At 36.5% G+C, this 17,355-nt stretch overlaps 1 protein-coding gene across 1 annotated transcript in view; it reads right to left on the bottom strand.

The window, feature by feature from the left end:
- Positions 1–17,355, bottom strand: part of POLQ (DNA polymerase theta) — a 133,920-nt gene that overhangs the window by 1,402 nt on the left and 115,163 nt on the right. The window contains exons 27-29 of the mRNA XM_088024675.1: positions 14,688–14,812; positions 2,865–3,018; positions 56–171 (exon numbers count right to left, since the gene is read on the bottom strand). Coding sequence (XP_087880801.1) covers positions 56–171; positions 2,865–3,018; positions 14,688–14,812 — 395 coding nt within the window. The remainder of the gene's footprint in view (positions 1–55; positions 172–2,864; positions 3,019–14,687; positions 14,813–17,355) is intronic.

Consider the following 17,355-nt stretch of genomic DNA (forward strand, 5'->3'; position numbering starts at 1 on the left):
TTGACCCACAGTGTCTTAGCGTTCTATGAAATGGACACAAACACTGCAAAAATACCTGAACAACATCCTCTTCTGCCACTTCATATAAGAGCTCATCATGGAGTTGAAGGATGAAGAAGCCTCCTCTGATTGGGGAGAACATTCCTTGCAGTTTTCTCTTTGGTAACAATCCTACCCCATGAAAGAAGTAGGAAAACTGATCAGCATGTCACCATGCCATAGAAGAATAATATTTTTAGGGATTTTGAGAAACTCTGGGGAATTTTAATTAAGATATTAAAACACATAAAATTTAGAACTATTAGGAAAATATCTACTTGCTGACTTCCAACCTATCAGGTAAACTCAAAACTCTACCAACTTCCTTCCAGAAAGGAGGAATGTAACAAAGAAGTCAGCAAATGGAGTTTGAAGAACTCTGCTCCAAAAGACGTCTACCTTATTTCTTATAAACAACCAACATCTTCACTTTCCATGGTGCCCTCACTACCAACTTCTCTGCATAATAGCACCAGAGTAGTATGGGGCCTGATCCCTGCCCCAGGAGAGTGAGCTGGTATTGTCGTTAGGCGGTGTTTATAAGAAGGACACTCCCTGATAACTCTTTATAGCCAGAAGTGTCACTGTGGTAGCACTGGTGTTTTCCCAACTGGACCTCACGATGCCGACAAGTAATTCTAAGCCCAGGGTCCAAATGAGGACTTCAGAGACTGTGTGAATCCCCTGAAGTTGTATGTCAGAGTCTGTATCTATACATTTTTCTGTGAAGATGATTGTTCAGTAGATTTTCAAAAGAATCTGTAACTCTACTGTATTAGACTTAGTTACCATCTCCTAACAAGCTGTACATCTATCTGTTTGCCAGCTGACTGAAATCTGCTCTGCCCCAACGGGCCCCACTTAGCTCACATCATTGGTTATCAGGATGCCTTTCTGCTTTCCAGTCACCATACCTTCAGCCTCTTGATTTCCTGTTGTTCTTTGGCTATGACCCTCCTGTTTCCTGTGTGGGCTGCTTCCTCGGGCTCAGCTGACCCACCACACTACCTTTCACCCAGCAGGAGCCCAGGAAGTGATCCTCAGTGACATACCCACATTGCCTTCCACCCACTCCAAAGGCTGTTATTGTCCATACCCTCATTCTAGCACTGCATCACTCTGCTGTGTGAACAGTTATGTAAATATTTCAGTCACAGATCACATCTTCCCTTCCTTTCCTTAGATTTTTAAGCTTAAAAGAGGTGGATAATTTTTATTTCCAAATCCTCCAAGGCACACAGTACAGTGTTATTCCCCAAATAAGTTTGATCATTTATTCTGTCTCTCTATAGAGAGAATGTGTGTGTGGTGTGAGTGTGGTGTGTGTGTGCACACTGACTGCCACACACAAAATGTTGATTGAGTAGCCTTAGATATTTGGGGAGGGTAAGACAATAAAATTAATAATCCTCATTTGATGGGCAAGTAAGTCTTTATATCTATGTATTTTTGTATGTAAGTGAACACCTTTATATCTGTGTGACTGACTGTATTATTCTCTATAATGTATATGCATGCCTCTTCTAGAAATAGCAAATTCCATCCTAAACAGCTGATCTTACTTTTTCTGACTAATCTCCAGCAGTTGATTCTTCCCATTTATGCCCCAAAACTTAATTTCCTCCCAGGAAGATTTAAAACCCGGCTGCAGTCATGGTTTTGCAATCTCAAGCACATTGAAATGGTATTTAAAGTGAAAGTATGGACATGGGACAAACAGAGAAGGGAATCTACTTGTCAGAACAAGAAATAATCTATCCAAGCAATAAGGACAGAACTTAGGAAAATAAGAACAAGAAAAGATGGCAATACTGGCGAAGAAATATATGTGATAAGGAAGTCAACGCAGTATATATTCCCAGATTTCTGAGAACACGGAAGGTGATGAATAGGAAAATCAACGTGTTCTTAAGGTGTTATCTAAGGACCAGAGGATCCCTAAGATTCCTTCAAGGTATCTTCAAAGTCAAAATTATTTTCATAATAACGCTCAGAGGTGATTTTCCTTTTTCAGTCTCATTCTCTCCAAAGTGCATAGCAAAGTAACCAACTATCCTGAGTTAGGACTAGAAGTCCCATATCCTGGGAAACCCATCAGTCCCCCACAAACTGGGACATTTATCACCAAAGACTGTATAAGAGGGTTTTCCGGAGGTTACAGGACACGTGAGACTGCAACAAACTGAATGCAGAAATATATAAGAAAATCCAAATATCTTCTCTTAAGTCAGACATTAAAGAGACTTGCAGAAATGTAAACTAAAACCACTCATCACCAATTTTTTCTTGTTCTAAAACATGTAGTTGTGGGGCACCTGGGTGGCTCAGTCAGTTAAGCGACTGCCTTCAGCTCAGGTCATGACCCTGGAGTCCTGGGATCGAGTCCCACATCTGGCTCCCTGCTCAGCAGGGAGTCTGCTTCTCCCTCTGACCCTTCCCCCTCTCATGTGCTCTTTCTCTCATTCTCTCTCTCTCTCTCATTCTCGCTCTCTCAAATAAAATCTTAAAAAAAAAAAAAAACATGTAGTTGTTTTTAAGAAAATATGTTACTTATGCTGACATATTGTGAGTTTATTATTATTTTCAAATGTTAATAAATGTTTTTGAATTCTCTGTTTAAATTTCTAATATGGTAAATATTAGTATATATAACCCACATGAACAAAAGTTCTTTGGGACCCTTAGTAATTCTGAGAATGTAAAGATATCATGAGACCAAAATGTTTGAAAACTGCTGAGAAATAATATATAATATGCTTCCCTTTTTCTTTTCTGATACAATTAATCTCACTACATTATAGCAGGGTCCTCATTTATGAACAAACCTGTTCTGTCACTTTGGAGCATACTCTCCCGATGACCATGGGACTTGAAGGTTGAGTGGAAGGTCTCTAATTGCTTCTGAATGTTGACTGTGGCTATTTTGACAATATCAGCTGCCGAACCTTGGACTGTTGTGTTGATGGCCTGACGCTCAGCCTTTGAAAAACAATAACAAGGGCTCCATCAGATACACCTACATGGTTTCATACCTGCTTTTAGTGTCCACAGATCAGTGCTCACATCTGTAACCAGACTGGAAATCTGGACCAAGATGTGACGCAGGATTTCAACTATTAAGCTGTATCCTAAGAATAACAACTAGAATGATCCAGGGCTCGAGATTCTGGGTTATTATCCACATGAGAACAGTCTAATAGAAGGTCAGATTGCTTCAGTTTAGAAATCTTCAACATTCCAGAATAAAAAACTACATTACACTTAAAATGTATTTAGTAGCTCAAAATTATTTCATAAACATATATCATCAATGTTCTACTTGTTCTAAACTTCACTGTAAAAGAGCTATTCCTTAAAATACAATTCCTCTTAATCCTAAATAGATATAAGTAGAATGTCATTCGTTGTGATGTGAGATAGAATATTCCAAGCACATTCTCCATATCAGTGGCTTCTGGTCTTATGTAGAGTTTGGCCCCAGAACATCTGGAGCCCTCTGGTATGAATCAGAGCTTTTTTATGGGCTGCTGGGGCTAATCATTAGCTGCTAGTAAAAATGCAGACCCTAGATTCCTAGGTATTAAGTTAGAGCTTCCCCGAAACTGCTGTTGCCATGAACTTCTTGGCAGGCAACAATAGCTGCTAAAAGTTATCATCCTAAAGCAGCAAGGATGGGCATCTGGGTTAACTTTCAAGGTATAACCTATCCATGAATATATATCTACTGTCCCAAAAGGTCTCAGAAATGGGAAGGGTCTGCACACTGGAAGGATCTATGTAACTTGAGAATAGTTCCATGTCACCTGGGCTACAACCAACTCCTAGTAAATACTTCTTAAAGGGATAGACTTTTTTTTTAATTGTTTTGTCAGATGCTAATGAATCCACTCTAAACTCATTCAGTTGTCACTGTTTAAAGAGTGACTGAATTTCAGAGTTCTACCAACTCCTCTCCTTGAAACCGTAGGCCTCTGTAGTGGACTGTATTATTGTTGCTCTTACTTGCTGCCCCACCCACTGCCACGTGATTTCAAGTGTTACTCACTCTAAAAGTTTGACCTTGACTTGCTTTGGTGAATGAAATGTGAATAAAATTGACATACAGCCCCATCTACGGCATTTTAAGAGCTATCCAACATTGTCACACATACAAAAAAGCTTATCCCAGAGACTTTTCTTTCATTCTGAATTCCAGAATGAAGAAAATAAGGAACAGAGCCACAGTCAACCCAGAGCCAAACTCTAACATGAATTAAAAATAAAGTTTCTTATTATAAGCCATTGAAATTTTGGGGTGGTTTTTACGGTGACATAAGCAAGCATAAAAATAAAACTAAGATATATACTTCACTCTCATCTAATTGTATTTCCCTGATTCTCTTCCAAAATAAAAAAACTTGGCAGTCTTTGGGCTTCGTGTCTCACAACCTCTGTCCCTTCATGACCAGGGCTTTGGCTTTGGCTTTCCTTTCCTTTTTCCTTTCCTTCCTTCCTTTTCTTTCTTTTTTTTTTTTTAGGGCTTTTTCATGTACATAAAAAACATAGATTTTTGGTAATGGGGGATTAGGCCATTAGGACCAACCTTCCCACTGATAACAATGGAAAAAGCTGGATAGAGAATGACTCTTTGAATCAGATGGTTAAAAAGGAAATGGGAAATTATAGAACCTAGAGAGCTATGAGAGAAAGAAAACCAAGGAGGTGACCCTGGCATTGGAGGCCACATTTCTCCCAAAGAAACCAATAGATTCCAGAAGACGTAGCTGAGAGAACCTCTGAGCAGTGCTTGATGGTCTTCAGGGGCCTGGGGAACAAACAGGGGGGCAAGAAGTAGAAGGAGCACTAGTAAACCATCAAGTTGCCACCCCAAAACTAACACCTTAGGAAAAAAGATAAATTAGAAATAGTCTGGTCTTAACATCTTTGCTTCGAATCATTTTTATTCCTGAAATTGGATCAAAGTCATCCTAGATTGTTGGTCATTCTAGTCTCCTGCCAAAAGCAAATGTAAATCTTCTGAACAAAGGTAACATTATCATACAAGCTTCAAATTATACCCACAATCATTCATAAACAACATTTGACACTCAATAAAAAATTATCAGGACAGCAAAGAGTTGAGACAATATAACTGTTTTTGTAGAAAACTAAGAAAAACAAAAGGCAATAAGAAAAGACTACAGGGATACAAGTTTGAAATTTATTAGACTATAAACTCTGATCAAATTTATTAGACTGTAAAATAAAGTTTAATATATTCAAGAATATAAAAGACAAAATTGAATATTTTAGCAGAGAACCAAATACCCATAAAATAAGAGCAAAATGGAAACTCGAGAACTGAAAAAAAAAAATAACTTACTACAGCTTTGAAGTATATCTTGAAATCTGGGACTGTGATACCTCCAGCTTGGTTCTTCTTTTTTTCAAGATTGTTTTAGCTATTCAGGGTCTTTTGTGGTTCCAAACAAATTTTAGGATTATTTATTCTAGTTCTGTGAAAAATGCTGTTGGTATTTTGATAGGGATTGCATTAATCTGTAGATTGCTTTGAGTAGTAAGGACATTAACATTTGTTCTTCTAATCCATGAGAATGGAATATCTTTCCATTTGTTTGTGTCATCTTCAATTTCTTTCATCAACATTTTAGTTTTCAGAGTACAGGTATTTCATCTCCTTGGTTTAGTTTATTTTTAGGTATTTTATTATTCTTGGTGCAGTTGTAAATGGGATCATTTTCTTTATTTCTCTTTGTGTTACTTTATTATTAGTGTATAGAAATGCAACAGATTTCTGTATATTAGTTTTGTATCTTGTCACTTCACTGAATTCATTTATCAGTTCTAGTAGTTTTTTGGTGGGGTCTTACAGTTTTCTATATATAGTACCATGTCATCTGCAAGTAGTGAAAGTTTTACATTTTTCTTACCAATTTGGATGCCTTTTATTTCTTTTTCTTGTCTGACTGCTGTGGCTAGGACTTCCAGTACTATGTTGACTAAAAGTGGTGAGAGTGGACATTCTTGTCTGTTCTTGATCTTAGAGGAATGATGCTAGCTGTGGGTTTTTTCACATATGGCCTTTATTATGTTCAGGTATGTTCCCTCTAAACCCACTTTGTTGAGAGTGGTTTTTTGAATGGACATTGTATTTTGTCAAAAAGACAAGAAATAATGTTGCTAAGGATGTGGACAAAAAGGAACCCTCACGCACTATTGGTAAGACTGCAAACTGGTGCAGCCACTGTGGAAAACAGTATGGAGATTCCTCAAAAAAATAAAAAATAGAATTATCATATAGATCCAGTAAGTCCACTGCTGGGTATTTACCCAGTGAAAACAAAAACAATAATTCGAAAAGATAGATGCACCCCTATGTTTATGCAGCATTATTTACAATAGCCAACATATGGAAGCAATCATAGATGAATGCATAAAGAACATGTGGTGTATTTATACAATGGAACATCACTCAACCATAAGAAAAGAATTAAATCTTGCCATTTGCAACAACATGGATGGACCTAGAAGGCATAATGCAAAATGAAGTAAGTCAATCAGAGAAAGATAAATACTATATGATTTCATTCATATGTAAAACTTAAGAAACAAATGAGTAAAGGGAAAAAAAAGAACAAACTGGTGTTTGCCAGCCAGAGGGAAGGAGGGTGGGGGAATGAAATAAAAGGAATTAAGAGTACGCCTCTCTTGCTGAGCACTGAGAAATGTATAGAATTGTTGAATCATTATATTGTACACCTGAAACTAATATAATGCTGTATATTAATTACATTCCAATTAAAAAAAGCATCACTCTGTGCCAGGAAAAAAATAGAACTTAAACCACTTAAACAGTACCTTCTTTGTAGTTTGGTGTGTGTGTACAGTAGGAGATAGTATTGATATAGAGGGAACATAAAGAAACCTTCTGGAGTTCTGGAAAAGTTCTATATCATTTAGAACATAAAAGCCCAACAGTTGGGTTCAATAGCAAATTGAAGAGCAAAATCAGTAAACTGAAAGATATGTTAGAAGAAAGTATCCAGGGGGCAACCAGGTGGCTCAGTGTGTTAAGCATCTGCCTTTGGCTCAGGTCATGATCTCAGGGTCCTAGGATGGAGCCATGTGTCAGGCTCCCTGCTCAGCAGGGAGTCTGCTTCTCTCTCTCCCTCTGTCCCTCATGCTGGCTCTCTCTCTCCCTCTCAAATAAATAAAATCTTTAAAAATAAAAAAAAATAAAAAGAAGAAAATATCCAGAATTAAGCAGAATGAAATATAAATGTGGAAAATAGCAAACAGAGGATATTAAACATGAGGATTCTTTAAAAAAAATGTTTAAAAATTTTATAATAGGAGTCCCAGAGAGGAGAGAATGCAATGAAGCAATAATTAAAGAAGAAATGACTAAGAATTTTCCAAAATCAACAAAAGATATCAAGTCAGATTGAAAAAGTCCTAACACCCTTAAAGGACCAATTAAACATGCATATTCACAGAGAGGCACATAAATTAAAAACACATACATCCTTAGGCATATCACAGAAAATCTGCTGGAAATGAGACAGAAAGAAAAATATTGTATGGAGAATTCTAGAGAAGAAAGGCAGATTACATTCAAAGAAGGGACAGTTAGACCAGGGGTGGGCAAACTACAGCCTTCAGGCCAAATCTAGCCTAGCTCCTGTTTCTGTAAATAAGGTTTTATTGGAACACAATCACACTCACTCATTTATGTATTGTCTATGACGGTGTTTGCACAAGAACAGAATTTAGCAGGTATGACAGAGACTCTATGCCCTACATGCAAATATACGAGTGAGCTTACTTTATCAGACATGGGCACTATTAAAAACCTAAAGAGGATTTTATTGTCATCATGTTGCCTGTGAAGACCTTGTTTTTATAGATTGCCCCGGTAAATTTCTGTTCTATATCACTCTTGGGGTCTTTCTCCTTTTATAGAACCCCCCATAATATTTCTTGCAGGGCTGCCTTAGTGGTCACATATTGTTTCAGTTTCTGCCAGTCCTGGAAGCTCTGCATCTCTCCATCCATTCGAAATGACAGCCTTGCTGGATAAAGTATTCTTGGCTGCATGTTCTTCTCGTTTAGTACCCCAAGATGTCTTGCCAGCCCTTTCTGGCTTGCCAGGTCTCTGTGGATAGGTCCAACGTTAATCTGATGTTTCTCCCTCTATACGTAAGGAATCTCTTCCCCCTAACTGCCATGAAGATGGTTTCCTTGGTTCTAAGATTTGCGAGTTTTACTATTACATGCCGGGGTGTTGGCCTGTTTTCCTTGATCTTGGGAGGGGTCCTCTCTGCCTCTAGGACATGAATGTTTGTTTCATTCCCCAGATTAGGGAAGTTCTCAGCCACCATTTGCTCAAATATATCTTCTAGTCCTCTCTCTCTCTCCACCCCACTCAGGGATCCCAATAATTCTGATATTGGAATGTTTCATGGTGTCACTTATTTCCCTGATTCTACTTTCATGGATTTTGAGTTGTTTTTCCCTGGCCTCCTCTTTTCCCTTCCTGTCTATTAACTGGTCTTTTAGATCACTGATTCGTTCTTCTGCCTCACTTACCCTAATTGTTAGATTATCTAGATTAGATTGGATCTCATTGATAGCATTTTTCAGTTCTACCAATTCAGCTTTCATTCCGGAAGAATAAACATTGTTAAAATGACTATGCTACCCAGAGCAATCTATACCTTCAATGCCATCCTGGTCAAAATTCCAATGACATTTTTCAAAGTGCTGGAACAAACAATCCTAAAATTTGTATGGAATCAGAAAAGACCGCAAATCACCAAGGAAATGTTAAAAAAGAAAAAAAAAAAACTGGGGACATCACTTTGCCTGATTTTAAGCTATGTTACAAAGCAGTGATCACCAAGACAGCATGGTACTGGCACAAAAACAGACATACAGACCAATGGAACAGAATAAAGAGCCCAGATATGGATCCTCAATTCTATGGTCAAATAATCTTCGACAAAGCAGGAAAAAACATGCAATGGAAAAAAGACAGTCTCTTCAATAAATGGTGCTGGGAAAATTGGACAGCCACATGCAGAAGAATGAAACTCGACCATTCTCTAATACCACACTCAAAGATAAACTCAAAATGGATGAAAGACCTCAATGTGAGACAGGAATCCATCAAAATCCTAGAGGAGAACATAGGCAGTAACCTCTTTGACATCGGCCACAGCAACTTCTTTCAAGATACCTCTCCAAAGGCTAGTGAAACAAAAGCAAATATGAATTTTTGGGACGTCATCAAGATAAAAAGCTTCTGCACAGCAAAGGAAACAGTCAACAAAACAAAGAGGCAACCCACAGAATGGAAGAAGATATTTGCAAATGACACTACAGAAAAGGGCTGGTATCCAAGATCTATAAAGAACTTTTCAAACTCAACACCCAAAAAACAAATAATCAGGTCAAAAAGTGGGCAGAAGACATGAACAGACACTTCTCCAAAGAAGACATATGAATGGCTAACAGACACATGAAAAAATGTTCATCATCATTAGCCATCAGGGAAATTCAAATCAAAACCACATTGAGATACCACCTTACACCAGTTAGAATGGCAAAAATGGACAAGGCAAGAAACAACAAATGTTGGAGAGGTTGTGGAGAAAGGGGAACCCTCTTACACTGTTGATGGGAATGCAAGTTGGTACAGCCACTTTGGAAAACAGTGTGGAGGTGCCTCAAAAAATTAAAAAAAGAGCTACCCTATGACCAATTGCAATTGGTCAAGTGCAATTGCACTCCTAGATATTTACCCCAAAGACACAGATGTAGTGAAAAGAAGGGCCATATGCACCCCAGTGTTCATAGCAGCAATTTCCACAATAGCCAAACTGTGGAAAGAGCCGAGATGCCCTTCAACAGACAAATGGATAAAGAAGATGTGGTCCATATATACAATGGAATATTACTCAGCCATCAGAAAGGATGAATACTCAACTTTTACAACAACATGGATGGGACTGGAGGAGATTATGCTAAGTGAAATAAGTCAAGCAGAGAAAGTCAATTATCGTATGGTTTCACTTATTTGTGGAACATAAAGAATAGCATGGAGGACACTGGGAGAAGGAAGGGAAAAATGAAGGGGGGGAATCGGAGGGAGAGATGAACCACGAGAGACTATGGACTCTGAGAAACAGACTGAGGGTTTTAGAGGGGAGGGTGCTGGGGGGAAGGGTTAGCCTGGTGATGGGTATTAAGTGCATGGAGCACTGGGTGTTATATGAAAACAATGAATCGTGGATCACTACTTCAAAAACTAATGATGTATTGTATGGTGACTAACATAACATAATAAAATAAAATTAAAAAAAAAATCATATTAAAAAAAAACCTAAAGGGGAGTTCTACTTAGTAATAAATGTTTAAAATTTCCCTATGAGATCAGAAAAGAGGCAAAGATGCTCACTATCACTACTTACATTCAACAATGCCCTAGCTGGTAAGTCAAGCAAAAGTAATAAAAGGAATAAAGTTTGGAAAGGTTGTTATGAAACTACTTTACAGATGATAATTGTGAAGATAGAATATCTAAAAGTAACTACAGATAAATTTTTGGGATTAGTAAGTAATATTTGCAAGGCTTCTAGACAAAAGAAAAAAAACAACTACATTTCTAAGTGCCAGCAGCAAAGGGTTAGAAAATGTAAAATAAAAGGAAAAGAGTAAAAAAAGATACCATTTGCAACAGCATCAAAATTTTTCAAATACTTAGCTATAAATCTAATAAAAAACATATACGATCTCTTCCCCAAAATTATACATTAAGAGAATTTAAAACTACAGACCTAAATAAATGGACAGATATATCATGTTCATGGATTAGAAAACTCAAGTGTATAAATATGTCCATTAATCCAATCTTGATCTATGAATTCAAGGCAATCTCAAAAAAATCCCAACAGGATTTTGTGTTTGTGTAGAAACTCACAAGCTGCTTCTACAACTTATACAGAAATGCGAAAAACCAAGAATAGGCAAATATTCTTGAAAAACAAACAAAAGAACAAGGTAAGAAGACTTACTTTACCACATATCAAGACATCTTACAAAGCTGCATCACAAAGGCAGGGTGGCACTGTCCAAAGGGGGAACAAATTACAACAGACAAAAATAATGTGTCCAAAAACAGACACATCCATATTTGGAAATATAATTTGTGGCAAAGTTTGCACTGAAAAGTTATGACGGGAAAGCTCAGTCTTTTCAATAGTTAGGGACAATTATATATCCTTGAGTGGGGAGGTGAAAGACCTTGACTCTCAGTCTCTCAAAATACATAAAAACCAATTCCTGGTTGGTTGTAGATATAAATGTATATGGCAAAACCAAAAGCTCCTAGAGAATATTTTCTTGACATTGGAGTAGAGAAAACTTTGTTAAACGGATCAAGGAAAATACTACAATAATACAAAAGACTGATAAATCCACATAAGCAAAGGGCTCATATCTGGAATATATAAAGGACTCTCATAAATCAGTTAAAAAACAGACAACTCAAAAAAAAAAAAAGACAAAAGATTTAAATAGACCCTCCACAAAAAAAGATATCCAAATGGTCAATAAACAAAAAAGGAGCTCAGCATCACTAGTCATCAGGGAAAGGCAAATTAAAATCAGTGAGGTTACCAGAATGGCTACAATTAAAAGGACCAATGATATCAAGCAATGGCAAGAATGTAGATAAACAGAGCTGATGGCAATGTTAACTGGGATAACCACTCTGTAAAACTATTAGGCAGTATATACTAAAGGTATAAATGTGCTTATTCTATGACTCACCAATTCCACTCTAAAGGTAATGAAGTTGGACGCATATGTTCACCAAAAGACACATACAAGAATGTTCATAGCAGCTGTATTAATGATAGCTAAAAACTGGAAATAGTCAAAATGTCTGCCAACATTAGAACAGATAAATAAATTGTTGGTATGTCCCCACAATGTCAGCTAAATAAAGACATGAACTACAGCTGCACATGACACTAATGAATCTCACAGACCTATATCTGAGTGAAAAAAGTCAGACCCAAGAGTACCTATGGTATGATTGCACTTAAATAAAATTCAAGTTCATACAAAACTAACCTATAGTTTTATATGTGTGCTGGGGTGGGAAGTGGACAGTACTGATTTGGAGGGACTATAAAGAAGACTTCTGGGTGCTAGAAAAGTTCTGTATTATGACCGGGATGGTGGTTATATGGGTATACACATGTAAAACTTCCAGCTTTATGCTTAAGATTTGTACCCTTTACTGCACATGTTATTTCTCAATAAAAATTTTAAGAATAAACCAAATTAATTCCCTCTCCTCATCTAAAGTTACTGATAAGAATGAAAAGGCCAGACACAGTGTGGGAGAGAATATTTTCCAAACATGTAATCAATAATGAGCTTCTACATATAAGAAAAAGACAGGGGGCCTGGGTGGCTCAGTTGGGTAAGCGTCTACCTTCAGCTCAGGTCATGATCCTGGAGTCCTGGGATAGAGCCCTGCATCCAGCTCCCTGCTTGGGAGTCTGCTTCTCCCTCTTCCTCTGCCCCTCCCCCCGACTTGTGCTCACTCTCTCTCTCTCAAATAAACTCTTTAAAAAGAAAAAGACAACAACAAAAGATGAACAAGAAAACTTGAAAAAGCACCTTCCCAAGAAAAAATAACTAATGGCTATTAAATATTTGTTAAGTTGCTTTACCTCATTAGTATTCAAGGAAATGCAAAATAAAACTAATAAGACACTACTTTAAACCCACCAGAATAGCTAAAATTATATCATCTTAATAGCAAATGTTGGCAAGGATGCAGAGCAAAGAGAACTTGCACACACTTTTGATAAGAGGACAATTGCTACAACCACCATAAGAAACCATTTGTCTTTATCTACTAAAACTGAAGAAGCAGCAATTCTATGACTAGGTCTTTACCGAACATAAATGGAAACATATGAGCACCAAGGACCTTGGACAAGAATTTTCAAACCAGCAAGATTCATAATAACTCCAAACTGGAAACCTAAATGCCCATCAATGGAAAAATGGATAAACTGTGATATATTCACATAATAGAATACACTATAATATAGTAAAACAGCTACTCCAAATGAAACACAAATGACTTAACTATGCAATTTTGAGTGAAAGAAGCTAGATGCAAGAATATATACACATGATGTAGAAAGAGGTCAAAAATATATAAAACAAAACTATAGGCTTAGAAATGATGATAGTGCTTATTTCTGGGAAGGCTGTGGGTAGTGATTAGGAACCACCAAGGTACTTTCTATTTGACTTGAGTGGTTACACAGGTGCAGCTCTGTGATAATTTACTGAAATTTACATTTGTTTCCTGTACTTTCCCTATGCATATTTTTCAATACAATAAAGGTTTAAACAAAAAGTCAAACCAAACCAAACACAAAAATTAAATCTGCCTATGTTTATTCATAATTCAGAGGGTTGGAATTTTCTTTTTTTCTCAGCAACAACATAATGAATCAGAACTTTGATTCCTAAGGATTTGGCATGAAAATTCTTACTCTCACATCTTTAGGTGAAAAAATAATTAATTTTCAAAAACTTACATGGTTCATTTATAATAACTCTATCTGCCATTTTTCATAATGTAAATCCCAAGAAATATAACTCCTGTTAGATCAAGTCTAAATTTTTAAGCCGGCCATTAAAAGACTTCCACTAGCTGGCTCCATCTGAGCAGTAGAAAATTATCTACCCCTAAGTGACAACTCATTTAAAGATATGGTAAAAGCCTGATAAATATTTGGTATCTGTATATATGGGAGGCTACAGAGTGAAGAAATAACAAAAATCCAACTATTCCTCCATGGTCCTTAAGAGCATTAGTGCTCTGAAGTTTGCTAGCTCCAGATAGAAGTTCAGCAGTATGGGACTGGGTATTTTCAATATATACAACGTGTAGTGAGCACTGACATGCAAAAGTATGGGAGAAGATAAAATACAGGCAGTTAAAATAGGAAGATGTGGACTATAATAGAAATTTAAATGTTCAGATGCATAGAATACTTTTGTGGATCCCAATGATTTCAGAGTTTTAATCATAACTTGAGCACATACTATCAATAAATACTTAAAATGGTGTTAAAAATAGCCTTTTTCAATATTTTGGATATCCTAATAACCTCTCTTGAGCCAGTGCTTTTAAAACAAATAAACAAGTAGAATGAACCACATTTAATGACTGGCTAATCTCTGAAAACATTGGTAATTTGGTGTGATATGACAAACTGGTATATGATATCCGAAACAAAGAACAATTAGCAAATGTAAGAATTAAATTTATAAATTATTAGCAAAACTAATAAGTAACTCGTTTACTGAAATAGAACACCTTTAAAGTATCTGAAGTATTATTAAGTGAACCCATATTTACATTAGTCTCCTAAGGACTGTGTTCAGCAAATACAGGCATGTGCCATTTACTTCCAAGTCCTTAGTGAAACAGAAGATCCAATTAATAGGCTACTGATCCCTAAAAGGAAAGTTAGCAGTGTTTAGTCTTTGTGGAAAAAGTATATGTCATTAAAATATTAAGTTAAAAACCCAGAGACATTTCAACATACGTGAGCTTTATGATAAGGGTTGTTGTCGTTGATTCCTGGTAAATATCTACGCCTTCCCAAAATGGTCTGAACAAACCCGTCTCTTTTACAATTCTTCACTGTCTCTCTCATGAAATGATTAATCCCTACAAAGAAAATACAAAAATATTTACAACCAAAGTCCATTCCTAAGCTCACTCACTACCTTCAATATAGTGAAATATACCAACACCCTACCATGATTCTTCACACTATATCACATCATCAAAACTTTGCATATAAAGTTTCATTCACTTTTTGTAGACTCAGGAACAAAAGGGACTTTAGAAATGACATAATCTATCACCAACAAAAAATATGAAACTAAAGTCCAGAACAACAGAGGCACTAAAACCTAGGATCTTACGACAATTCCATGTTACTTTTCACAGGTTTCTTCTGCTCTTTGATTGTGTTAATCTTCTTTTACTTGGTCTTATCACTTCCAGGCTTAAAATATTCTAACAGCTCCTTGTTAGCATCTAAGCTATAATCTAAATAGGACCTAACTGAAATTAATACATGAATAATAAATATTTCATTAGGAATATATACAACTCACTTCTTAAAATTTAAAAAGACTAGGTATAGTATACTATTCAAACACATTCATATTCCCTATACCAGCATGCATCCTTTGCAATACAGGTTCATTATTACGTCCTATAGATCTTCAGGGTGAGTCTGTTCTAGGCAGGTCAATGTCTTCACTGCTCATTCCTGTCTCTGAGTTAGAGAGGTCTCTGTGCTCTTTAAAACACAATCAAGTATAGAGACTGTGCTGATCTATTTTTATTCATATGTGCAATCTCTGCTTTCTCATCCTAAATAATAAACACGAACATCTCCTAACTAAAACCCCTCATTTGAGGATTTCCGTTGTGTGGCTGGTACAGGAGAGACATTTGAGGAGACTGTGGATGAAAGGAAAGGGAGAAAACTTCGCCAGCTGAAGCTGTTGGTGATATTCAACCACCAGCATAAGAATTCCAGAAAGCAATAAGGCTCTCACCTTTTTCTGTTTAAGAATTACTGTGATATTGGTGAGTGAAGAGCAAAGAAAAGGATGAGATTGAAGAGGCCACATCTCTACAAATTCTCTTACCTGACTCCTGTCAGAGGCCCTCAAATATTCAGAGGTTGAAAGAACACCTTTAAAAATGCAAACATACAAAGGAAAGAGAAAGTGGGGGAGGGGGGCAAACCAGGAAACAGACTCTCAACGATAGGGAACAAACTGATGGTTAACCAGAGGGCAGGTGGGTGGGGGATGAGTGAGACAGGTGAGGGGGTTAAAGAGGACACTGTGATGAGCACCAGGTAATGTATGGAAGTGTTGAATCACTGTATTGTACACCTGAAACTAATATTACACTGGTAAGTAACTGGAATTTACATAAAAACTCAAAAAAAAAATCAATCCTGAGGTATAGTTTACATAGATGGAACCCACTTTAGGTGAACAGTTAGATGCATTTTAACAAATGTACACTGCAAGATATGAAACACTTTTTATCACCTTTATAGTCAGCTCCCCATTATCAGCCTCAAACTCTCACTGATCTGCTTTATGACACTCTATCTTGGTTTTTCGTGTTCTTAAATTCATAAAAATTGAATTACACTGTATGTTCTCATTTGAGCTTGCTTTCTTTTGCTAAGTAGTATTCCATTACAGAGATATACCAAAATTTGTTTATCCATGATCCTGCTCATAGATATTTGCTTGTCAGGAATAAAACTGCTATGCCATTCACATACAAGTCTTTCTTTGGATATGTTTTCATTTTTCTTGGACGGATACCCAATAGTAAAATTGCAGGATCACATAATTAACTGTGTGTTTCAGTCTATATGAAAGAGTCATAGCGTTTTCCAAAGTGGTTGTACCATTTTACAACTCTACCAGCAATGTAAAAGAGATACAATGTTTTTTATTTTAGCCATTCTAGCATTTTTGTAATGGTATCTCTTTGTGGTTTTAATTTGCTTTTCCCTGATGACTAATAATGATAACATTTGATGTGGCCATTCACATATCTTCTTTTGAGAAGTGTCTGTTCAAATCTTTCAACCTTTATTTTATTAGATTGTTTACCTTCTCAGCATTGGGTTATAAGAGTTTTTTTATATATTCTGGATGCAAGTTCACTAGACAATAAGAACTGCAAATATCTTCTCTTTTGTGGCTTGCCTTAGATTTTCTTAATGGTGTCTTTTATCAATGTTTATCTTTTATGTTTAATTCAGTGTAATTATCACCTAAGAAATCTTTGCCTACCTCAATGTCACAAAGTATTTTTCCCCTATTTTCTTCTGGAAGATTTATAGTTTTAGCTTTTACTTCTAAGTCTATGCTCCATATCAAGCTAACTTTTGAATATAGTATTGGATAATAGTTGAAGTTCATTTTTTTCCCATACTGGTATCCAGTTGTTCTAGAACCAATTGTTGACAAGACCATCTTTCCTCCATTGAATTACCATGGTAACTGTTGAAAATCAATTCACCATATATGTATAGGTCTATTTCTGAACTCTTTATTGTGACCCATTGTTTTCCATGTCTACCCTTATGCATATCTTGATTAGGCCACTAACTAGGGCTGAAGTCCAGCCAGTTCACGTTGTATGCACGTTGGCTGGCTTCT

This window comes from Eumetopias jubatus, unplaced genomic scaffold (assembly GCF_037043125.1).
Source record: "Eumetopias jubatus isolate StellerSeaLion01/CBP00866 unplaced genomic scaffold, mEumJub1_p1.0 scaffold_1, whole genome shotgun sequence".
Lineage (NCBI taxonomy): Eukaryota > Metazoa > Chordata > Mammalia > Carnivora > Otariidae > Eumetopias > Eumetopias jubatus.